Below are 24,738 nucleotides of genomic sequence, written 5' to 3' on the forward strand. Positions count from 1 at the left end.
GGCGTGACCAACGAAGGAGGGAAATTCCACAGTTCTTATAATCGTCAAAGTGCAGTCAGTGAGAGAGAGACAGACTGAAACAAGAGGCAGACTGAACTGGTTATTAACTTTAATCGTCTATAAATAGGATAGAAAAAATATTTCCCAGAGCTAAACATATCACAAGTTTTTGTTTTTCCATTCACACTTGTCATCAGACCTCACAGAAACAGGAGAAACATCCTGTGTACAATCAAAAGTGCACAATACCCTTTAAAAACATAACAAATTAGAAAGTGCAATTCTCTAACTCACATGCCAGCTTAAAGTTGCTGTCAGAACAAAAATTTACATTTGGGCTTAAAAAAAAAACAAAAAAACATTTTAAAGCTATATTACTAAAGTAACTGGCCAGCTGAAGTGTTTGAATAATGAACAATAATTGAGGTATCACAATGAAAGCTGACACATTTTGGAGGAATCAATCCATTTTGCATAGGATAAGCATATTTTCCTTCCTAACCCATAAACCGCTGGAGGGTATCAGGAAAACACACACGAACAGATTGTGTTTGTCCAGATATGACAAGTTAAATGACGGCAGGCAAAGTATGTCTGAGTTTTAATGATACAATTATAGGAAATTTAAGCTGGAGTGAGAAAAGTATAAAAAAAAAATGTCAGTAAACGTTGTAAAATGACCACGTAAGATAAAAGCCACTTGAAGATCCTTCATTAAACACCAATATTGTTTGGTACCTTTATTTCTGATAAAATATCCATATTCACTGACAGTGCGTTATAACTGGACAACACAAGTGATTCAGCCATGTTTAAGTGTACCAGACAAATATATTTCAAATCACAAATCTTCAAAATAATACAGTAAAAAGTTACATTTCACATGGTGGAAGAGACAACAAGCACAAGGCTCTCCACTTTCAGTTGTCAAGTTTTTTTGGTTTCAATCCTCCTTGTTACCAGTCAGACATTTATTTAGTGTCTCGTCGAAAAGACAAAGGCAGTCGCTTCCAGGATGTAACCGATGAACGGGCGCTATCCTGTGATGTTACGTCACCGTTTCAGCATTGAGTCACTGCAGCTCATAATTGCAGGCTACAAGCCGTGGCGTTTTGTTTGCAGTTCTTGCCACTGACTGTGTTTCAATGGCCTGAGTCACGCTGGGCGTCGGGTCGCCTTCAACAGACTGGTCCGCCAGGTTCATTAAACCAAACACGGGGCGGCCTGCGATGAGGGTTCAGAGTCCGATCAGAACGGAGGAGACGACTGATCTGTGTTCACGAAGTAGGTGGTGAGCTCGCCTTTTCCCTTCACGTTGATTTTTCCTCTGAGCGTGATGCTGTATCCCACGCTCTCCACGATCACGCCTGTCTCCTCCGTCACCTGGCAAAACGGAGACAAAAAAGGTGAAAATCACAATCTGATTCTGATCTGTTGGATTTGTTTTTTTAAAAAAAAAGTTGTGGAAAGCTTTTAAATGTGAAATTTAATCAAATTAAAAACAAATGCTGAAAAATGTCTGATAAATTGTAGGACTTACACAAAAATATATAATATTCAAAATATGTTGGATTTAAAATGTATCGCTGCACTTGATTTGTGTCCACTTTTAAGACACAATTATCCCCATTAGCGGACAATTAAAGAACAACTGGTTAACTCGTTCTGAGCTTTGAATCTTCTAAACCTGTTCGCTCCTCTTTGATCCTGGACGGGCCGGCTCCCAGCTGACTCACCTTTTAATTTGTTTCACTCAAAATGACCAGATGTCCACTTTCCGTGTGATTTACGCGTGAAGATTTAATTAACAAATTACATTTGAAAAGATCATTCCCTGCTTTTATTTGTCCTCATTTCCACAGTAGTGTTCACCTGTATCTTGTCCAGCACTCCAGTGCTGTCCATCCTGCTGGCCACGTTAACCGTGTTTCCCCAGATGTCATATTGAGGTTTATGGGCTCCGATAACTCCTGCGATCACTGGACCATGGTTTAGTCCTGTAGAAAACAACAAATCTAATATTTATCTCTCCTAAAAGATTTCGATCAGTCTTTACCAACGTCTATAAATCCATTTATCTGAATCAGCCCCTGTATTGTCTTGCTGGTATTTGTTTGGAGGTCACCTACCGATCCTGAGCTTGAAGACGTTGAAAGAGTGTGTGTTGATGCGCTCCAGTTTGTTCCTCAGAGCGATGGCAAACTCCAGCATGGCGCGCACGTGGCTGTAGGACATCTCACTGTCTTTCTATAGGGGGAGCCAAACGTCACACAACAGAGCTCAATAAGCATTCCTTCCTTTAGTGACTCATAATTTCTCATTTATCCTTCACACAAAAAATTTAATGTTTTGCAGGATTAAAAGAAATTAAAGCAGTCACTGTGAAGATAATGTAAAGACAATGACCTTTGTTTGTATTTGTTTATTCTTGAGGAAACTTGAAACAGACCAACCTTTCTTTCATCCCCCGGAGGTGTGTACGTCAGCCCGGCAGCTGCCATGTAGGTGCTGCCGATGGTCTTGATCTTCTCCACTGAGGAGAATTTGGGTTTGGAGAGAAGCTGTGTGACAAAGGAAATTATAATTAGGGTAAGGATGAAATGCTCCTGACAATGACAGTCAGTGTGTTTAACAACTGTTTCCTCGTACCTCATCGAAGTCCGCTATGATCTCGTTGAGGAAGCGCAGACACTCCAGACCGTCGTTGTTAGCGCTGCTCTCACTGTAAAAGTTTTTGAACTCGGGCACGGACGCAAACATCACACACACACAGTCATAGGACTGACTGTACAGGTCCTGAAATAAAAGAGTTTTGAAGTATTTTTTTTCCACATTTGCCTGCATTAAAATGGAGAAAAATGATGAACATTATTTGGGTAAGGTTTATTTACTTGGTTGCGGACGGATTTGCCCATGAAAAAGGAGGCGACGTGGTGCGGCAGGACGTTCTGAAGGAGGAGCTTGTTGACGTTCTCCATGGTCTCCATCTCCTCTCTCTCCCAGTGGAAACAACGCTCCAGCAGGAAATCTACACGGCATCCCAGCTCGTCCTGAGAGGAAAAAAAGATAAAGTTAAATTTGATCAAGACACATTATCGCTTCCCTTTCTGAATTGTGGTAATTTGTACAGATAAATAAAACTCACACACCTGTCGGGCGAGAATGAGGCTTACGATGTAAAAGATGACCAGCCAAACTCCGGACATGATTTGAGGGTCCTTCAGCACTCCGGGCCTGAAGAAAAACATAATCTGAGTCCTTTCTCATATTGGACAGGCAGCTAAAACTGCTACCTAACAGGGCCTCTCTTGTATCTCTCAGTGGCATTATCTTTAGAAAGCAACTGAATAAATGATGGTGATCTGAAACTCTGGGCAAGGATTCACAATCTGGACTGTGAGTGGAGGACAAAAGGGAGGAAATGAAACACCTGGGCTGAGTGGGATTACTAAAGAGTCTGTGCATGCGGATATAAAGCCGGCGTCACTTACTGGGTGTCGTTGTACAGCAGGTCAATGAGGCAGGTGGACCTCTCGGCGTAGACGTGGATGAAGAGGGCGAGGTAAACCACCACGGCCAGAGTGAGCAGCAGAAACTTCACCAACAGGCAGGTCCGAATGAAGACGATCACGCCCAGCATGGCCACCAGGCAGCAGTAGAGGTAGTACTGCGCGTTTCAGCAGAGATTCAGGCGCAAGAAATATGGAAAATACGTCCTTAAAACAAGTTTGATCTGTGAATCGTGAAGTACTTACAGGACCAGTGTAAAGCTTAAGACCTTCTAACTCTGTCTGGTTGGCGATTGAAGTGCAATTTTGTCCTGGGAGGAAGACCTAGACGAGAGAAAAAAGTGAAAAAAAACAAAAAACAAACACATCTGATTATTTGAATAATGGCCACAAAAAAAAAAAATGGCAAAGCTACTGAAAAAGGAGCCTACGTAGTTGAGGATGGCCATCAGGAGGGTGATGAGAACACACAGGATGATCAGGAAGAGCCGGAACGCTGCGTTAGTGGAGAGACTGCGGGACAGACCAGAAATCCACTGGACGCTCTGCGGCATCTTGGAGCGCCATTTCTTAAAAAAAAAAAAAAAAAAAAAAAAAGTAAAAAAGACTGTCACAGAAAGTACCTGTAACTACACACATTTTATTTGAGTGATTCCAAGGAAGCAGGAACAACAATAAATAAAAAAAATGCATGATTTGACCAGAGACATTTTGAAGAAAACTACAGATCTGTGTTTTGTGTTTTTACCTCTAAGTATCCGGTGAACGAGATCGACAGAAGCAGCACAACCACAGGGATGGTGGCGCCGTAAGACACCGCCAACTCGAAGTTCCTGGAGGGAAAAGTATCATTTCTGTTCAGATTGGGTTGAAAAAAAGCCAAAGCAGGCAAGACCGAACGTGACTGGAGGTGTTACTCACTTTTCAGACACCAGCAACTGAACGGCAAACAGCGTGACGAATATCATGGCCAGGCAGCTCATCGACTGGTGTAGGCCATTCACCTCTGACAGGCAAAACTGGAGAACAAGGCAGATTGAAGAGTGGATAGTTTGGTATCTGTGCTTCTAATAGAAAAAAAGAAAACACTCAGATCGGAGGTAAGAATGAATACCTGCTTCTCCAAACTGAGGTCGTTAAACAGCAGGGTCAAACAGTTGAGTCTTCTCGCTCTCCTCCTGAAGGACAAATTAAAGTAAAGATCACAGATCTTATAAATAAAAACTCGACAAGATGAGGGAGAAAAGCAAGCCTACCCTGCAGTGTCCAACGTGTCCAGTGAGCCCTTAACTTGAATATCAACGTCCAAACTGAGAAAAAAAACAAGATCACATGAAATGTAAACACACGCAATTCAACTGGAAACAGACTTACTTTACTACAGAGGAATGCATCGGAACTTGTTCTGCATCTTCAGACTGTAGTAACATTAACTCTTTATTAGGCTGAGGCCCACATTTGCTCATTTATTTCCATTAAATTTATCCAATAATTGAAATATACAGCAAACACATTTTACTGCTGGACTCAGTAGAGTATAGGATAATAGAAACCCTGCAGGATTCATTTAAACTATTTGGATAAATTTCTAGCTATAAATGAAGAACAAAGTTCTGATTTTGATCTATTTCACACTTTCCAAATTATTTGAATATAAATGTAAGTACAGTTTGTCTTGAGTTTCGTTTTTACTGACTTTTAAAAGACATAAGACAATGCAGTGTAATTTACACAATTCCTGGTACTTACGAGGAGGAGGTGCTCTGACGATGCCGCCTTGCCTGAAACAAACAAACACACACACACACACACACACACACACGCACACTGTAAGGCACGTCGTTGACCTAGCGTGATCTTTTTCGTTCTTGATCAAACGCCAGCATGAGAGAAAACAAAGAGCGAGGTGTGGTGAGATAAGGGCCGAGCAGAAACTAGGGTAGCGGCACCGGAACACGTACTGGCGACAGGTGGGACTGGTTGATCATGAAATTGCCCAGGATGAGTTTCTTCTTGGAGGGCTTGGCGTTGGGGTTGCTCAGGTCTGCGAACGGGTGGATGGTGCGCCAGGACTGGAGGTACTGGGACATCCGGACCGACGCCCGCTGCCGGTTCTCCATCGCTACCAGAGTGGTGGCCTGAATGAAAGACAGACGGGAAAAAGGGTAGGAAGAAGTATTTCCTTTCGATTTACATAGTTTACATTGTATCGATATTATGCAGAAAAAAACACATCTGATGATAAAATTGTTGACAAATACCCCTTTGGGCCTCTTGGACGCGCTGTCCAGCTTGTGAGGGTCAATCACAAAGAAGGTTTTTCTGCCTTTAAGAAGAGAATCCCGGCTTCCTCCGTCTGCGTCCTCCACCTGGTACGCTCCGTCTAAGTGCCGCAGCGTCTCCTCCGTGATGTGAACTCGCCTGTTTGTAAAAAAAAAAAAAAAACATTTATAAGGCAAAAACACCCCCAAAAATGTAATTTTGCATCAATTTAATAGACTTTTTTTTTTCCCTCCATGATATCAGGTGTTGATTTCGAGACTCTCTCACCCCGGCAGGCCTCCAGACTCCATGTGATTGGCCAGTGTGACGTCGTGCGACCACACGTCGTACTGCCACTTCTGCAAGCCGATCACGCCGGAGAGAACGTTGCCGGTGTGAACGCCAACCCGCATGTTGATGTCAACGCCCGTCGCCTCTCGCAGTTTGCTGGAAGATGACGATCGCTTCATCAGCGTTTGAAATCTAAACTCAGCCATGTTTATTTTGGAGGCTTTTCAAGAATCCGTTCTTATTTTAACAGCAAGAAACTGCACTAAACAAGTACATAGATCAGATAAATTTAAAATCAGTACAAAAAAAAATTCAAAAATGAGACAGAGCTTAGCAGTGAATGTCGACAAACCCGATGGCGGTGCACATGTCCAGCCCCATCTGAACGCAGTTGCTGGCGTGGGTGGGGATGGGGTCGGGCAGTCCGGACACACAATAATAGCAGTCACCGAGGATCTTAATGCGAAGACACCCGTTCTTCTACAGAGGGACAGTGGAGACGAGGAGTGTGTGAGGGGACAGAAGTCCAGCTTAGCATCAAATCAGTCCCTGGGTGCTAACTTTACCTTGGCGATGTCGTCAAATCTTCCGAAAAGCTTATTCAGCATCGCGACCAGCTCCTGAGGAGTACAGGCACTCGCCAGCTTCGTGAAGCCCACAATGTCGGCGTACAGGATGCTGCACAAACACACACATCGAGATGTTCTCGTTTGGTTTCCACTTCTAACTAAAAGAGGAAACAGTTAAAGAGTGACTTTGGTTGACAGTCACCTGACGTCTTTGTGCTGCCGTATGAAAAGGCTGTGGAAGTTGTGGAAGTTGGACTCATTCTCCTCCCTGTCCTTGGGCTCGGACAGCCTCTTGATCACCTCCGTCTTCAGCTCCACGGCGATGTATCGCGGCAACACCGACAGGAGGAGCTGCTCCTGTTGCCGGGAGCAACGGAGAACGGCGAGGGGTCAACATGCGTGTAGAAAATAGGCGGTGAGCTCGGAGACGAGCGTCACTGGACCTCCGTCTGACAGAGGTGACAATCTGTTCAGGAGGGCTGTAAAAAAAAAAAAAAAAAAAAAAAAAAAAAAGAACCTCGGCGGCCATCGGGGAGTGTTTACTGAGTGGATCATGTTTCATCTATTTGTTTACTTGCTATGAATAGCATCCATTCGAGGAGATCTATTCTACTGCCGTTGGCCCGTGGACAAGTGAATCATTAATCTATTAGCGACAAGAGAGAACGGTAACCAGAGCCTCCCATCTTAAGAGTCTTTTAATGATTTCAAACTCTGAACACAGAAAACAGAGGTCTGAAAAAAAAAAGGGGATATTCTACAGCACAGCTGAATCCAATTAATTAAAGCGTTGATTCCTCGGAGGAAGGCAGATAATAGATAATAAAGTCTTAATAAACACTTTTAGAGTCTTACAGAAAAATGCTGCCTTTAGATATGTATCTAAATATCTGTATCTACAAGGACAGATTATATTGTAGCTATCTTTTCAAATATTATATGTGAAAAAAGACCTTTGCATACAAACTACATTTGTTTATTCATCTTTTGTTTGAAGGCCTATTTATGTTTCACTGAGTGAAAGAAGAAGCCATTTTTCAGAACAAAAGCTGAAGTTTCGACCTGCTGGTATTTCCGGACTTCCTTCTGGGAGCGAACGGCGCTGAACCTCTCCCTCTTCCGATTGGATATCCTGAGATCGTGCTCCGTCATCCACAGGTGGAAGACCCCCACGCAGTTGGCGCACGCGAAGAGCACGGCGTTTGCCACCAGCTGTGAAGGGAAGTCGGAGCAGAGCAGACGGACATTATACGCCCCCCCTGCATTTTCAGAGCGCCGGCGCAGCTGAACTACCAGTGTGAAAATGGAAATGTGAACTTATTTGCATGATTTACTGTAACCGGTGACTTTTTTTTTCTTTCTTTGCACACATGAACGCTGAAAGATTTAGGTCACGTCACTTTTGCGGCAGCAGTGAATTCCAGTTTATTGCTTTGACTCTTTGCAATTTGGTTGATAGTTGCAGTAAATATTATGTCAATATTGAAGCTCCATCTGCGTCCGAACATCTAATAGAAATGGTTTTACTGACATGAGTTATGTGTGTAATATTTGCAGATACGTATCAATCCTGGCCTCAGATACTGTAAAGTGAAGCGGTCCACACCTGCTCGGCCAGAGCCGGCGTCTCGGGGCTCTTGGCGGAGACGTAGACGCTGACGATGATGATGTGTGAGAGGCTGGTCCCAAACCCAACCAGCAGGGCCCAGGCCAGAGAGAGAGGCAGCACCGTGTACACACTCACGGACAGGAAGAGGAAGAACGCAACCTGTGGAGGGAAAAAGGATGTGTGTAAGAAAAAAAAAAACCCAGAAGCATTCAGAGGATAGAAACAGGTAAAACTGCTCGTCACCTGTTCCCACGCTGTGACCGGCCCCCCTGTGAACATGAAGACGATGGCGACGACGTACAGCGTCCCCCAGACGAACAGGGCGAGCGCCCCGCCGCAGCGCCTCACGGTCGCCAGCCAGGGAAGGCAGACGAAGAGATTTGCACTCAGGCAGAGGACGATGCAAACCACCGCCAGGGCGCCCACGTGGGTGAAAGGGTTCTCCAGAGAAAACTGTGAGCAAAAAGCGGCAAATCAGTGCATCAATGACAGACTTTTTAAGCAACATCTCAGATGTGTCAAGCATTGATTTTTCTAATGCATCTCCTTCTGTTTGCAGAAGAATGCGCTCTCAGTTTGGTCAAAATTCCCATTTCCAGTTCAGGCACAAAAATGAATAAACAGCAGCGCGTCCTAATCCATCAACCGTCGCTTTGAACTGTCCCGGTTTTCATTAGCACGCGTACTGCGCTCTAAACAGCACCTGTCAGATCAACACCGAACGCTACACTTTTGGATGCCTTTATAATATGCGATGAAAGCCGGGGCGAGCTTCAAACAGGCGTGTTTTTAATCTCCTCCCGCTGTGCCGACCAAAGGTATTTTAATTTGAGCAATGACAGGGAGGGCCAGGGTTGGCTTTTAAATTCACAGTCGACGAGTCACATGCAAATCTCTTAAAAAAGAAAAGGAAATGCAAATAGTGTTCCTTCATCCAGAAATATATATTTATTTCATGGAGATGTGTTTAGTCTTTAAAATAAGTCTCTTGGTATCACATATTGTTAACTTATTTTATTTGAGTGTAAAAAAAAAAAAATCAATCTGGAGGGTAATCTTGGGTAAACATGAAAGCGTCATAAAAGTGATAAAACGTGGTTTTACTGCCGCTTATTCTAAAATTGAAATACACTAATGAGCTTTGTCCTCGATAGAACTGAGGTGACGCTACATTCACACGTGTCTCTCTGCCTCACCCGTCCCGTGGTGGGAATGAGGACGATCATGGCGATGCAGAAGAGCAGAGACAGCACCAGTCCGGACAGCATGGCCGGCGTCTCCTCCACGCAGCGCAGGAAGGCGCCGTGGACGGCGTGGTAGCAGCAGCACACCGACTCCTTCACCTCCCGGGCGCTGCGCCTGGACTGGGTGCTTCGCCCGTCGTCCTCGTCCGCCTCGTCCTCCTCGTCCCACCTGACGTCGATGCTGTCTCTCGGCTGGCTGGCGTCGGACGGGGCGTCGGGGAAAGTGGGCGAGACGTCCCCGGGCGAAGCGTCGGCCTGTTTCGGGTCTGTCTGGGACTCGTCGTCTGCGCCGCTGGGGCCGGTCTTGCTGGACTCGGATTTCTCGGCGGTGGGGTCACAGAGATTCAAGGGCGAGATGGTGCTTGTCTTCTCAAACGATTTCCTATCGAGCTCCAGCAGCTCTTGCCCGCAGACGTCTGCGCCGAAGCCCCTGCCGCCGTAACCGGGGCTGGATTTCGTGCTGCCGTAGTCCGAATCGCTGCTGCTGTTCATCCGTTGCGACGCGTCTTTGTGGTTGTCCACATCGTCGAGGTCCACACTCGTCCCCCTCAACAAGCAATCGGCCTTGAGGGGTTCGGGAGCTCTCTCTGTTTTTGCAACACCTACTTCAACTTTGAGTCCAGCAGAATCGCTTTTGCTTTCATTTCCTTGGAAAGTTCTTGCCGAATGTTTCAACTTATCTGTAAGGTCGCTGAACTCTTCCGGCTCCAGGGTGTCACCTTTGGCGGCCCTGGACTCCTGAGGTCCCTCTTCTCCAGGGCCCGCCTTGTCCCGGCGATCCTGCTCTGGCATGGTGACCTCTGTGTGGCTTTGCTGTCTTCTGGCTGTCCGTCAACGAGTCTGTAGGAAAATACAACCCTGGATCGGCTCTACACCCTCCTCCTGGATATGAAGACCGTCTCTGCAAAATGAAGATTAAACATGAGTACACAAAGCAATCGTTCAATAAACCAGCATGAACTCAATGGCATCGCAGTTTCAGGCCACAGTCTGCCTGTCTGTCAAACAGTAATATGAACCTCAGCATGACTTTTGGTTTTTGCCACCTCAGAGACAGAACTGTTCCAAGTAATTTCCCCATTATGCAAAAAAACGAGTTGGTTGAGCCGCAGGCTGTTCCTGTCACATACGCGCATGGCACATGCAGACTCATTGTTCAGGTGTGTACAGGAATGACGAACCGGAGACCCACCCAGTGCATATTAAAGGCATTTTTTTTTTCCAGTCACCACCTACACTCTGTGGTTTACTAGAACCTTTGTCACTGTCGAGTTCTTCCGCCATCATCTGACTGTGTGAAACGTTTCTCTGCGCCCTGCCAGTGTTCACAGTGTGACGGCCGCCTCCCTCGCGCACTGATTTAATTCTCAGATTAAAGTATTGTTTTAATCTGTCTCCTTTCCCACAAATACATATCTGATATAATAGCAAAAGGGGGGGGGGGGGGGATTATGCAGTGATTCATCTGATTCATACCTTTCACCTTGACTGATTTTTGAGTGGTAGCTTTTCAAGGATCAGTGCAGTGTCTGTCTGTGACTGTGAATTCAGTGTTTTCACTTGTTTCAATCATTATTCCATTTCTGTTCTTTTAATTTGTCGACTATTTTCTCACTGAACACTGGCTGATGGTGTGATACTGGTGAGAAAAGAAGACAATCCTGTTAAAGTAATACAAATTTGGCTCACAGAGCAGTAAGGATACTGAAGTAATCACACAAAGCAAATGTGATGAGACAGTAGAAGATTGTGTTGCAATCATTTAATACTAATTTCTTCACTTTTATAATTGATAAAAGCGCATTTGTTGTCATTCTCTGATAAAAGACTTCACAGATTTTACCCTAAATATCACACAAACTAAAATGAAATTTCGAGTTTCGCCAAGAAATCTTATCAACAATGTGAGGAAACTGAATAAAACCACAGAAAACTCGAGAAAGCATGAAACAGTTTATGTACATAGCGAAAAATAAGCGAAATTAAGACACAAAAGTTAATCGTTACCTCATTGTTTATGGATGTTGACGTCCAGATACAGTTAATGTCATTTTTTTAAGGCTCGGCTTCATCCCAGTGTTTAGTCTGGCGCTCGCGGACTCGTCTACTCTTTGAAAAACGACTGAAATCTTGACACAAAAAGTCGCAATTCTTCTTTTTCTTGCGCGAATGAACGAATGTCAGAAGGTGCGTCTCAGGCGCGCGCGAGCGAATGCGCGTCAATTCGAACCGGACGGAGGAGAGCGAGAGAGAGAGAGAGAGAGAGAGTGAGGGCGGGAGCGAGCGGAGCGCGCGTGGCCAAGCTGAGGGGAAGAGAGCGCGCAGCAGCTCCGCAAACAGGATGACGGTAAACAAGAGAGATGGAGAAGAAGGGGGACGGGTCAAAGGTCAAACTTCTCAGCTCACTTTCATCCAGGCGAGCCTTTTGTGTATTCAGTGCAAAGACGAGAATAAATAAAATATGAAATGATGAGACAAATATATACCACTAAAAAATAAATTCAAGGAAAAGACGGCTGATATGAAACCGTAAAATGAGTACAAAAATAGGGGAAAAAAGTAAAAAGTAAAAAAGTAAAACCGGCAAAGATAGGATAAAATAGTGCATAGAATAGCCATAAAAGTGCAAAAAAAAAAATAAAAAAAAAAAAATAAAATTGTATATAAAGAACAACAATGCCAACAAACAAAATGACAGTTAAAGAACACAGTAATGCCAACAGACGTTGAAAAAAAAGAGATACAAACTGTTTCACAATGAAATTAAACCAGTGCAAAGATAGGGTGATGGTGAAATGGAAAGACGAAAGCAGTGCCAGATGTGCAAAAAGCACATTCAGAATCAAGAAAAGAAGTCAAAAAATTACTGTTATTTTACACATTTCAACAGTTCAATCACATCTATTATCTTTTATTTGTACAGTTTAACTGTTAAATCACATCTTGTATCTATGAGTTTACACAGAATTACCTTCTGATCTGTTACATTGGCCCTTTACACTGCTCCATTCTTCAGGATCAATGAGCTGCCTTATACACGTGCTTATTATATATAAAGATAATCACTGTTGCCATGACATTGACCATACTTTTTTAATTGTATATCTTTTCTTGGCTTAACTCAGAATCCTGCATGCAAATCTATTAATCTTACAAGAATTAACTTGTCAGATTAATACTCTTCAAGTTCCTGTGGACGTGAGCTTGACATCACAAGGTTTTTATTTTGTTCTGCATGCGTCAAGCACTTGTTGTCTTGTTGGATGTTCCCAAAATAGACGAGCCACCTTTTTTCTCTTTTGTTCGAAACCTTGTTCAACTGGTTTAATACGCTTCTATTATCAGAAGAAGGCGGGTTAGTCTGAATCTCTGAAGTCCCAAAAAAAAAAAAAAAGAAACAAGTGAGCTCCCTTAAAGGAATACTTTTTTTTCCCACATGGGAGCAAATACGTCATTTACTTACCCATTCATTATTTTTTTTTTTTTAAAGTGATGTGGAAAAACAAAACATAAAAAAGGAAGAAATTAAATCAAATGACGCAACAGCAAAATCTGTATATTTATTTTCTTTTTATTATTGTTTTGATTGAAAATAAAACTTTGATTGTGAAGTATTTTAGTACATTTAAAAACAATTTTGATCATGCAAAAATTTACTTTAATGGGATTTTTTTCATCACTAAACTATAAAACATGTTTGGTTACACGTTAGGCACTACTGTTTGATTATTGCATAACAGGAAAGGCATTATAATATGCTTTTATGGATTCTACCATAAACCTTTGGCAACACAGATAATATGCAAACCTCATGCAAAGAGCTCCCTTTAGTCTGCGGCAGGAGGGAGAAATTTTCCCCCAAAGCCTCTAATAAAAAAATACTGAGGGTTTTTTTCCCTTTTTAAAAAAAAAAAAAAATTGGATGTAGAAATTTTGATCACACATTTCATACATTTCATTGTATTTAGGCTCCTATAGTCTTGGAATATGGTTTCAGTTCACTGCAACATTATACTAATTAATGAAGTGCGCCCTCTGGTGGCGAAACGAACAAACAGCAGGGTCTTCATCAGATTTGCTTTACGACGCTGTTTCTTTTTTTTTTTTTTTTCCTTTTTTATGTGCCCATGTTGGAAAGTTTGTTTTCTCAGGATGTAAAATGAAAGATGGAGTTTCTACTTCTCCCACATCTTGCAGTTTATTTCTTTCCCCCAAGATGATAATCAGTGATAAATGATATTACACATAAATTCATAAGAATTCATTTTGGAATCCAATAAATTGCAACTAGTTAGTCTGAAGCACAAAATTATTTGGATCCAACAGCAATAAATGGCACTTGTTGATGTGTGCTGGTGAGATCCTTTTAATCGCTGCTGATAAGCTTCTGCTGGGGTCATATGGGGCTAATAGCTCTCCAAGATATGATGTAGCCTGGCTGTTAAGAGTTTTATAAGGTAAAACAAATTTAAATTCTATTCTAGATTAAACAGAAAGCCAATAAAGAGAAGCTAATGTCTTTTAGTTCCCCTTACTACACTCTGTTTGCAGCATATCAGGTCAAGCACTGAAAATTAGGCGATATTATTTGCAGTTAACTCTATTTGTACTATGGTCAAAAGATTTTTTTACAGTGTGAACATGATACAGCTTCACAAGTCTTAAATCTTCCCAGTAATTACATTACACCAGTAAAATGCAGATAATCCATCAGGTTTAAACTGAAACACTTTCAGAAATCATTAGTAGATGCTATTACTACGTTTCTCCCCATTATTCGTCACTTCTTGTACATTTTTTGTACAGATTTAATATGGCAGGAAGAATCAAATTGAACAGTTTTTTTTTTTTTTTAAATAATTTTAATTGTCTTTACAAAAATATACATCTGGCATCATTGCATGTGATTTAAGACCCAATATTAGTTCTGGTAAGAAAAAGTTAAGAACATAAAATGGCAGAGAAAAGATGCTTGGAGGGTTTTCCTTTGACCAAGTCATTTTTTTATTCTCAATCTCATAAAACCATCCTGAAAAGGCCTTTTCCTCCCCTTTTTCAAAAATGTTGAGACAAATCTCTGTGAAATAACAAGATACTCATATATATAGTAGTAACATACCATCATGTGCAAAAGGCTTGACAATTTACATTTTCCTATCATTTCATTTATAGTTAAATATAATTCATATTTCTTTTAACGAGAGCAAGCTGAAATATTTCATGCCTTTAATTCGTTATTTTTTTTATCATCAATTCCATCTACTTCTATAATATTTTTTAATAATACATTTTTATCATCTCATGAAGATCAAATATTTTGAGAAAAAAAAATGTATATACCAGAGACCACAACTATAACAACTAAAATAATAAAAATGCCACATGAATTTTAATTAATGGAGTATGAGCACAGCCCTAACTGAGCAAAATAATAAACTTTCCAAAGGTTTTTCAAATTCTTTGATGATGCATCTCTTTAATCAAAACCCAAATCCTCCTGTGTGCATTTTTACCTTTCTGATACAGATCTGAATACATGCAAAAATAATATTACTGAAAAAAGAAACCTTTCAAAAACCTTAAAAAAAAACAAAAAAACATTCCGACAAGAAAACCCCAACCATTGAAGAGACGTGTGAAACGAATTAATGGAATGAAGATGTGCTGATGAAACAGTCTTTTCTATCCTGATTTCTACTTTCACATCGTCGCCTCACAAGTGACGTTTTTGTTTAATTTAGCTATTTTATTAAGTTGCAGGCGATGTTAAAAATGTGACGTTTGACTGTGAAACTTCATCAGAATAAAACTTTATTATGCAAAGTGTCTGTCGATCACAATATACTGTGGAATGTTTCACATGATTCTTCTTGTTGTTGTGCACGGCAACAAAAACATCAACGTCACAATTTCCTTCTTGCCAGCTTTGCCGACAGTATGCCTCTAATGTTGTTGAGTCTGAGCACAACAGTGTAAAAATCTGCTGTCGGAGATTCTTCATTGTGTCAAAAAAGCCGTCTAATTTTTGCATTTTATTATAAAACTTAGGTCAATAAAACAGGAATGTGTAGTTAGTGGAACATGTGCTGAACGTGTTAACTGCAGACCTTCACAGTGCAAAGTGTAGACACAGGTAAGAACCTCTACTTGTAAAATCAGTTAAATTAAGACATGGAAAATGTAAATAAACCTGGTCAAATCTGAATTTTAGTCCTTCTGCTGCTCCAGGACGAGATCTGACAGCACGTTGAGGTCCGTCTCGGCGGGGTGGCACTGCAGCACCAGAGTCACCATGTTGTCCTGGCCGGGGAACACCTGACACAGCCGCTCCCGGAGGGCGGCGGTGTCCTCCGCGCTCCTGTCCGCCGTGGCGAGGATCCGAGCCTCCCCTCTGGGCCCTCTGCCTTTACCCCACCCTGCTGCGCCTCCCCCGAGGGTCCGGTCCCGGAAGTTCAGCACCTCCGTCATCGAGCGCGGCGTGCTGGGGGGAAAGAAGGTGGTCGCTGAATTGGAAAAAGTGTGGTTTCCTGGATTAAGAAGCCTGCGTGGGGAGAAACAGATGGACTCATACATCGTTCATTCATCAGTAAAATGCACCCCGATGGTTATAAACTATGGGTGTAAAATAAAAGATTATGGTTTGGTCACCTGTGGCCTGAACGCAGGAAGTCGTCCAGGTGGGGCCCTCCTCTGCCCAGAGGGTCATCAGGGACCATGAAGTGATCCCCGACAAAGGTGTACTGAAGGAGACTGTGGAGGCCACAAGAGATTAAGAGATTATTCAAAAAAAGGTACTTGAAAATTCTTTTAAAGCAAAACAACCCTGATTGAGCTTTACCTCTTCTTGATAATGTTCTCCCACACTCTGGACTCATCCAGAAGGTCTCTCAGGTTGTCGTTAGTTACAATCACTCCTTTGGTCCTCTCTGCGTGCTGCAGCATGAATCTGTGGAAACACAGAAGGGAACGGCGAGGAGATTCGCCATTATATTAACAACAGAAGAAGCCCAGATAATTATAATCTACATAAGTGTGTCTTTGTCAACTTTTGCTATTTTATTGGTGGATAATCAGCAAGTAAAGCCCAAAGGCTGAAGATGATTCGGTGATTTGTTTATGATGTTTGTGAGGCAATTTGGCAGTTTTTTTTTTTTGGAGGGGGGTTTGTGCTTAACGATAAAAATGAATGAGCAAGATAAATGTGGATGAGTCAAGCAGTAGTGAAAATGACAGCTGGAGGATGGGAAAACCCACTGAATTTAAATTTATCTGTGAGCACACTGGCCTGAAATGAAAAAAAAGTACATTTAATCGATTTTAACTGCCTATTTAAAATAAGCAGATTATGCAGGGTGACCGGCAGAGAATAAATATACACACGAGAAAAGATTTGAAGAAAGTATAAGTACATATAAGAAGCATAAGAACCAGATATGACAACAAAGTTGCCGACAGGCGTAAGGAGTGTGTGTACCTGTCGTCGTAGGAGGTGATCCTCTTGCCTTGCACCTCTCTGGAGGGCGTGTAGGAGAGCAGGCCCAGCTTCTGCAGCTCCGTCAGATAGTGCTGCTCTGAGAGACGGGAAAACACGAGGCTGTGTTTAGTCTGTGCTGAGGGGAAATAAACACCCACACACTCCTTGTGTGTGTGTGTGTGTGCCCGCACCGCAAGGCCCGGTTCGATTTCCTCTTTTATGGGACTCTTGAAAAACAAAGCAACCGAGTGAATATGCACACACACGCATGGAAGTATGCAGCTTTGCTATTTTAAAACCTCAACACTCATTCCCCTAAAACGAAGACGTGCAGCTCAGCGCAAACTGTTGAAAACATCTCCGCTGCATAAATGAGAAGCTAAGAACGAATATGATTTTCCTCTAATCATGGAAATCAAATAGTCTGTCAAATTGAAGCAGGCCTAAGGATAAAAATCTAATTAAAAACAGTATTAATGTTATAATTTGTTGGAGTGAATAAGATGTGCTACCTTTGATCTTGGGGTCGCTCTTCTGCCTCCACTGTGGCAGGAGAGCGCTGATGTGACGATGTCCTCGGTCCCAGAAGTGCTGGACTGCCAGGGCGATCCCTCGGCACGAGAAGAACTGACCCAACCCGTGACTGCAGAACAACAAGCGTCAGAACGGTAAAGATTCATATTGACGGAAGCAAAGGAGGGGCATGACCTGGCACAACCACGAGAGAAAGAAGACGGCAGGAGAAGTTTTGCTGGGTGATGATGCCTCACCTCATAGCCACGTTGCTCCCGTCGATGATGATCGTCCTCAGAGTGGGATCTCCGGGATCGTCTGTCAGCTTCAGCTGGAAGGGGGCTCGCAGCCCCTCCAGGAAACGCTGCTCCCCCGTGACCACCACCGAAGAAGCGGGCAGGAAGCCCTTTCTCCCCCTCGTTCTAGTGGGAGAAGAGTCTTTGGCGGTGAAGCCGTGGGGCTGAGGGGCTGGAAAAGCTTGTTTTGAGGAGTGTGAAGAGCGAGGCTTTGGGACGACGTTGTGGTTTTGATGGCCTTGTTTTGCAGAATGTGGGGTGAGCCAATACAGGTTTTGAGCTTGCTGCTTGTCCAGATCTAATGATGAGGTATACATGGTCAGAGGCGGACCTCTGACCTCAGGCGGGACGGTTTGGTGAGGGGCTTTTAGCTGTGGCGGCTGGTTTTCATCTTTCCAAGTAAACAAATCCGGTTCTGCAATGGGAGCAGTAAAGTCCGGTATCTTCACTTGTCCTTCCTCCTTCGATTCTACCTGGACTAAATCCTCATCGTCTTCGTTCACTTCTAGCTCTGCTGGTCCGGCTGCTGTTGCTTCCTTCTCCAGCACCACGTCGTCCATCTCCTTGGGCCCCTTGTCGAAGGCTTCCCCCTCCCTGGTCTCCTCCCTCTGCAGCTCCAGCAGCAGCTGGTGAGTGGACTGATCGGGCAGCATGTTGTAGAATTTGATGACGTTCTGCTCGGTGTAGCCACAGCTGGCTGCTGCTTTCTTCAGCACCCCCAGGACGAAGTCCTCCTCTGGACCCGTCCTGTTTCCATCAGTGCTGCCCTCACTTTCACGCTGTCCCGTGGTCCCATCCTCCTCTGCTCTCTTTCCATTCGTATTCATGTGAATCTCTCCTTCGCCATATTCCTCTCTGTGCTCCGTCTCACAGGGTCGGTTGATCTCCCTCTGATACAGGGGGACAGCAGGCTCACTATTTGGTTCAGGGACATTTGGAATGTTCTGCTCTTGCTCGCTACGATCCTGCTCCTGCTGAACCAGGTCGAGGATCTGAGACGCCTCTTTAGGTCCTGTTCGGGCAAGTACTCGCTTCACAACATCTTCTGTGTAGCCCATGGCTGTGAAGAACTTCAGAAGAAGCCAAAACTCTTTGTTTCCCATTGGCAACTGCATATCTACTTGTTCATCCATAGGAAGTCCCTCTGTTGCCGTTGCGCCTAAGGTTACCCCTTGGTCCATTTGTCCTTCCTCTCCGACTTCCTGTGGAGGAAGTACGAGTCTTTCCTCAGCCCCCTCTGCATTCCCTCTGACGCCTACACCTGCCAAATAAGCCTGAAAGGAATCCTTAGCTGCAGAGTTCTTCCTCGATTCTGCAGTCCACTCATCCAGAGTCCAATATGGATCTGAGACTGTTTGTCTGACAGCGTTGGCTTCGCCCCCTGCATCCTCGTGTGATCCAGCTGCTGTTGGCACTGGGCTCGATCCAAGCCCTGATTCCTGCACCAAATCCAGGAGGATTTCCTTCACCGGCCAAGGGAGCACCAGAAGATCAAGAGTGTGCCTGTCGTCCCATTTTTCCACCAGGGTTTTGAAGGCTCTCCGTGAGTCCAGAGATTCACCCGAGCCCCTGTCTCCACTCTCCGCACGTCTGGACTGAGAGCCCTCATATCGGTCCAGCAGCTCTGCGATGAGGGAGTACGCTCGGACCACCGGCTCGGCCAAACCCGATATGAGCAGGAATCCCAGAGAGCCCACCTAGTTTGGAGAACGGAGAACGGGAGGGTATAAGACTTACAGGGTTCATTAAACCTCTTAGAAATGTCCACTGCTCTCTAACATTTCACTATAAAAAGAAAAGACATATTCAACAATCCAGTAATAACACTGCTGCTCACCATTATGTGTGCTGAGGTGTTTTTGATCAGGCTGTCCATGAACAGCCCTCGAGCTCCACAGAAGACACAGTGAAGGACCTCGGGGTAAGAAAGCTCCTTCTGCTCCTCCTGGTTCACGACTCCTTTCACAAACAACTGAAAGACAGAATTCTTCTGTTATTTTTCTGGTGTGTTATTTACCATACGGTTACAGTGTCAGCAGTACTACACTGCTGGACTTTATGATGTGTCCATCCAATATAAAACTTTATTCAACCAAAGGCAGCAATTTAGGTACTTCCCAAAACAAGAGAGTGTAAACAAATACCGTGTACTGCAGCAAAGCGATGCAGGTTTCCTTTGATTACATATTAAAATGCTCCAGTTGCTTCAGTTACTGGAGGCGAGAATCACTTGGATTGCAATACGAGAGCTCACTGAAGAAAAGTCTTTGGTATTTTGCTTTTCTAACTAAATTTAAACTGCCTCTTTAGAAATCTGAAAAACAAGCGACAGTGATAATTCATGTGATATGGTAAACAATGCTTTTGAAACTAGTTTAAAAGCAAAAAAATAATTTCTTTTGTAAGACTACAAAAGTAGGATCCCCTCGTATACTGCTTGATTATCTGCAGAACCTTTATTTGTGTTTTTGCAGCAGCATTTCTGTTATTTTCTCTGCCAGTCAGCGCTGCAACATGCGCTATTTACGACAGCGTCCGACTGATAGTGTTAAGGCAGGAAGGCCAACCACTTCAGGTGACCTTTGGAAAGCTACAGATAAAGGAGTCGGGGGAGGGCAAAGCTGTTAGAGCAGAAATAACAAGATCCAAGGCCGCAAAACAGAGCGCACTCGGGGAGAGAGACTGTGGCTAAGTACAGCCGTAAGTTCCCGACCGTAACAACGACCGTGATAGTCTGAAAGAGAACTGGTTGAAAAGGTCGTGCCAGCATGGCATTGTTTTGGTCTTTTAACTTGTATTTACCTTGCCACCAGTAGAGACGGTGACAGTGAGCAAAAACAGCACAAAGAATGCAAATTAAACTAACCACCTGCAGACGCAATTCACGACTAGACATTTTTTTACTGCTTGTTTTCTATTCTCAGGATAACTGGGCCGATTTGCCAGTGTTTGAATGTGACTGACAGTGTGAAATGCTGACGCAGTGAAAATGTGCTTAATAGATCAAGTATATTCATCATAACGTAATAAAAACAAGACTATGATCAGAGGTGTCAAGAAAGTACTTTCCCATGCCATGTTTTTGTTGTGCCCAGTCAGTTAACTGGGCTGATTTGAATCACCTGCAACAAACACTTCTGGGCCCAGGTGATCACAATCAGCCCAGCTCTTCGAGAACTGACTGGGTACATGGAAAACATGGCATGGGAAAGTACTTTCTTGACACCTCTGACTATGATGAAGTGGAGATGGATGGTGACAGTTTGAGTAATGTAAGTGCATCTATCAATAACAGAATTATCCAAAAGATCTTAACCTTGGCTGCTTTCACATTGCTGCTCGGCCCTCGAAGCTTCAGCCACATCTGCCCGTTGTCGCTGCTAGAGAGATCGTCGGCCTCGATGCCAAACGACACCCGGAATATCCGCTCCACGGTCCTGTGCAGGGAGATCAGAGATCCCTGCAGAATCTCCGCGCAGGCAAACTCATCCTCCACCTCTGGATCTGCAGGACCACCTCCTGCTCCTCCTCCGCCGCCGCTGTGCTCACCGTCCATCCCGTCCTCTTAAGACAGCAGCAAGGAGCTGTACATACTAGAAAGGAGATAACAGTTACACTGACTATTAGAACGTGTAGTACAACAACTCTGGTCCGTTTATAACATACTGTCTTATAAATGTGTTATAAGTGTGTTTTAAGGCCACCACTGGCCTAAAATACCAAACGAAGAAAGGCTAAAATACACTCATGTGCCATACACTTGAAAGACTTTGCATTTCTTACATAAAAGCAGCACAAAGTAGCTTCAAGTTTTTTCACTTAAGCTGCTGGTTCAATGGACTACTCAGCTGAACTTTCTCTTGATCTTTCACTCAAATAATCCCTCCTTTAATATGATTTTTGTTTTAACCGAATTGCTTCTATCTTATCATAGCCAATTATTTATGTGATCATGTCTAATTTGTTGTCTATGTTCTCTGACCTGGTGACATTTTCATTTTCTTTTTTACTTTCTTTTCCTTTGTTATTTATTTTCCCAAAATTTGACACAAAACTTTGTAATGGAATAACAAAACGTTGCACATTGGAGGAAAGAAGGACAAAATCCTTATTACCCTAACAAGTCTTTAAAAAAAGGTACAGCATTAAGTAAAAACATCATCTATACAGGCAGGGCCGGCCCGGGCTTCAGAGGCGCCCTAGGCGAGCCCGAGACGAGCGCCCCTTAGGAGCGTGTTTTTCGAGCGGTCCCGACATTTGTTGAGCGGGGGGGGGGGGGGGGGGGGGGGGGGGTGCGCGCTGAGGAGCGATGCCGATCAATACCGATCAGTGCCGGGCAGCGCCGAGGACGAGGAGCGCAGTGCGTCGGACCGCTGCACAGCGGGGCACACGGAACACAGAGCGTCGTGGCGCCCCTTGTACGACCGCGGCGCCCCCCTCGGGACGTGGCGCCCTAGGCGGCCGTCTAGTTCGCCTATGCCTAGAGCCGGCCCTGTATACAGGACATTTCTGGGCATGTGGAGCTGATCTCACACACGCACACACGCAGATCTTATCTCTGACATACTTTACAGTCTTTTATACAACTCTGTTTTGGTTCATTTCAGTCAAGAACTGCGTTAAACTCTCGGTATTCCCCTAAAAATCCAAAAACAAATGAAAACATCGTATTTAGAAGGCGAAAAAGTCAAACAAGCGTTATAAGAAATGACAGCCCCCTCTAAAGGGGTGTCGGGAAATATTTAACTTTTCATTGTGAGGTTAAATTAGGCAGCAGTGAGGTTCAGGACTTAAAGTGATGTTTCAGATTTCATAAAAATCACATTTAAAAAAGCGTAAAATGCAGCTTTCTTACTTGAAGTCGATCCACCCTCAGAGTTTCGTTTTCTGCTCGCTACGGGAGGGAGGGAGGCACAGCAGCTCGCTTCTTCCGCAATTACAAAAACGGCGATCATCAAACGCGAGGCTGCGGCTGAAAGGCGAGGAGCGCGGAATCGGGTCGCCTGTCGGCCGGCGCGCGTGGCGGAGACGCTCCGTGTCGCTGCGGCTCGCGCCCGACCTGGACATCCCGGCACCGCGCCGGACGAAGGCCCGCAGCCACTCAAACCGAAAGTAAACTCCGGTGGCAGCCGTATCTCCTTACCTCAGAGGGGGGAAAGGGGGCGGCTGTGTCGGGACGGGTCACGATAAGGCCGTGTAATCCTGGCAGGAAAAAAAAAAAAAATAAATAAATAAACAAAATAAAATAAATCACTCGCGGGCACAGATAAGAAGCGACAAAACTGTCTGAATGGCGTGTTTCGATTTATTCAACAAACACGGGCATTTTCGGGTGTTTTAGAGACATATTTACAGCGTATGTTTGGAAATGGTTGAGTTCAGTGGAGCACGAGCTGAAAGGGGATTTCCACTGACGTCAGGAGCGCTTTTCTCTCTTCTCCCTGCTGGTGACTGCTCAGAGTGGAAGACTTCACGATGTTACCTTCTCAACGCCACGAACTAAACTGCGCGAGTTCGCGTTTTCTTTACTTTTTCTTTTTCACATTTTTTAAAAATCTTTTGGCACTGTTGGGATCTTAAGTAAGACCTAAGTAGAGCTTAAAAATGCAAAAAAGAAGGAATGGAAGCAAGAAAAAAATCAAAATATGAATAAAATGTCGAAAAAGAGAGAAAAAAGCAGGAAATGTGAACTGAAACACTGTATTTGTGTCTCACATATCTTTCACTACACACGTTTGGTTTATTTATGCATGAATGAGTATGTTAATATGATCACATCCGTGCATGCATCATACACAAATACATAAAAAAGATGCAATTTTCACAATAAAAGACGTTGATGATTGTTGACCATTGCTCATATCAGAATGGGTGGAGATCATTAGATAAATAAATACTGCTATTTCAGTAAATATGCTTTAAATATTAAGCCGTTGATATTCCAACTTGATAGAAACTTTCTTCTTCTTCTTCTTCTTCTTCTTCTTCTTCTTCTTCTTCTTCTTCACCACTTATTCACCTTCAGTGAACTGTTTCCCAGTTAGGGTTAGGATTAACATTTCTAACCCTAACTTGTGATCTGGCTGACAACTACTCCTGATCTGTCTTATTCTCTTCTGTGTCATTGCTCATCTGACCATTACTCATCAGGTCATCAGCAGTACACTGGATCGCCAGCCGTGAAAACTGTTAATATGATGCCATGTGTTTCCTTTGTTTCTTTACACTGAACGTAAAACTGTTCATATTTCTGACATCAATACAACTCTGAGTTTTGTGGCAAATGAACGTGAGAAAATGACTCGCCAAACACATCGGTTGACATAAGATTTTTTAATGGGGTATTTTCACAGCTTCACTACTTCCTGAAAATAGCTGTGCACATTCATTTCCTGTCTTGCATTATTGGCCAAACTGATTAATCCAGGTGTGTCTGGTTTAGACTGCTGCAACAAGACACACCTGGATTAATCATTTTGGCCAATAATGCAAGACAGGAAATGAATGTGCACAGCTATTTTCAGGAAGTAGTGGAGCTGTGAAAATGGCCCATTCCCCTTTAATTCAGCATAGAAATATATCTATCTATCTATCTATCTATCTATCTATCTATCTATCTATCTATCTATCTATCTATCTATCTATCTATCGTATTGAAAATAGTCAATGTGGTGGCACAGACAAATAAATGAATCATATGGAGACGTGAACTAAGCATTTTTCAAGTTTCTTTTCATTGTTTCTCACTTTATCTTGTGCTATCGCCACGCCTCCAGGTCGTGTAAATAACCTATGTTGTAGCGCCATCTTCTGGCCAAACTGCAATATACTCACTCAAATATAGACAAAACGAGAGAAACAAAATTCAAGTGAGTATGGTTCGTCTTCATCTTTGTCTTTGTCTTCGTCTTGTCGTTGTTGTAACTCACCCTGTTGCATGATGGGATGCAGACCAGTATGAATGAAACTCA

General features: G+C 43.5%; 2 protein-coding genes across 3 annotated transcripts; both read right to left on the bottom strand.

The window, feature by feature from the left end:
- Positions 1 to 98: 98 nt before the first annotated feature.
- Positions 99 to 11,707, bottom strand: LOC115385904 (adenylate cyclase type 4). Its single transcript, XM_030087987.1, has 26 exons — positions 11,492 to 11,707; positions 9,437 to 10,385; positions 8,484 to 8,693; positions 8,238 to 8,399; positions 7,694 to 7,843; positions 6,834 to 6,988; positions 6,629 to 6,740; positions 6,415 to 6,542; positions 6,060 to 6,218; positions 5,771 to 5,930; positions 5,471 to 5,647; positions 5,259 to 5,290; positions 4,766 to 4,819; positions 4,624 to 4,687; positions 4,431 to 4,528; positions 4,258 to 4,342; positions 3,941 to 4,078; positions 3,756 to 3,833; positions 3,492 to 3,667; positions 3,150 to 3,234; positions 2,892 to 3,050; positions 2,650 to 2,796; positions 2,454 to 2,561; positions 2,130 to 2,247; positions 1,873 to 1,997; positions 99 to 1,383 (listed from the first exon to the last, which is right to left on the bottom strand). The coding sequence occupies exons 2-26, from the start codon at positions 10,274 to 10,276 to the stop codon at positions 1,249 to 1,251; spliced, it is 3,855 nt and encodes a 1,284-aa protein (XP_029943847.1). The 5' UTR covers positions 10,277 to 10,385; positions 11,492 to 11,707; the 3' UTR covers positions 99 to 1,248.
- Positions 11,708 to 13,552: 1,845 nt separating this feature from the next.
- On the bottom strand, positions 13,553 to 22,892 carry khnyn (KH and NYN domain containing). Of its 2 annotated transcripts, none has more exons than XM_030088133.1 (9): positions 22,623 to 22,892; positions 21,084 to 21,360; positions 19,605 to 19,739; positions 17,729 to 19,464; positions 17,471 to 17,601; positions 16,959 to 17,055; positions 16,323 to 16,430; positions 16,133 to 16,234; positions 13,553 to 15,965 (listed from the first exon to the last, which is right to left on the bottom strand). In XM_030088133.1, the coding sequence occupies exons 2-9, from the start codon at positions 21,321 to 21,323 to the stop codon at positions 15,692 to 15,694; spliced, it is 2,823 nt and encodes a 940-aa protein (XP_029943993.1). In that variant the 5' UTR covers positions 21,324 to 21,360; positions 22,623 to 22,892; the 3' UTR covers positions 13,553 to 15,691. The 2 variants fall into 2 exon arrangements, with proteins under 2 accessions (XP_029943993.1, XP_029943992.1); XM_030088132.1 differs by having other exon boundaries at positions 13,558 to 16,025; positions 22,623 to 22,889.
- Positions 22,893 to 24,738: the final 1,846 nt, after the last annotated feature.

Source organism: Salarias fasciatus, chromosome 3, assembly GCF_902148845.1.
Source record: "Salarias fasciatus chromosome 3, fSalaFa1.1, whole genome shotgun sequence".
Taxonomy (NCBI): domain Eukaryota; kingdom Metazoa; phylum Chordata; class Actinopteri; order Blenniiformes; family Blenniidae; genus Salarias; species Salarias fasciatus.

What these genes read in the sequence shown, in the direction of transcription:
- LOC115385904 (XM_030087987.1), bottom strand. Translation starts at nt 10,276, where the DNA reads ATGCCAGAGCAGGATCGCCGGGACAAGGCGGGCCCTGGAGAAGAGGGA. An exon ending in CGTTCACCGGATACTTAGAG is followed by an intron (nt 4,079 to 4,257) that starts GTAAAAACACAA and finishes TTTTTTTTTAAG; the next exon opens with AAATGGCGCTCCAAGATGCC. An exon ending in GAGTGCTGGACAAGATACAG is followed by an intron (nt 1,384 to 1,872) that starts GTGAACACTACT and finishes CCGTTTTGCCAG; the next exon opens with GTGACGGAGGAGACAGGCGT.
- khnyn (XM_030088132.1), bottom strand. Translation starts at nt 21,323, where the DNA reads ATGGACGGTGAGCACAGCGGCGGCGGAGGAGGAGCAGGAGGTGGTCCT. An exon ending in GCAATGTGAAAGCAGCCAAG is followed by an intron (nt 19,740 to 21,083) that starts GTTAAGATCTTT and finishes TCTGTCTTTCAG; the next exon opens with TTGTTTGTGAAAGGAGTCGT. An exon ending in ACACCTCAGCACACATAATG is followed by an intron (nt 19,465 to 19,604) that starts GTGAGCAGCAGT and finishes TCTCCAAACTAG; the next exon opens with GTGGGCTCTCTGGGATTCCT.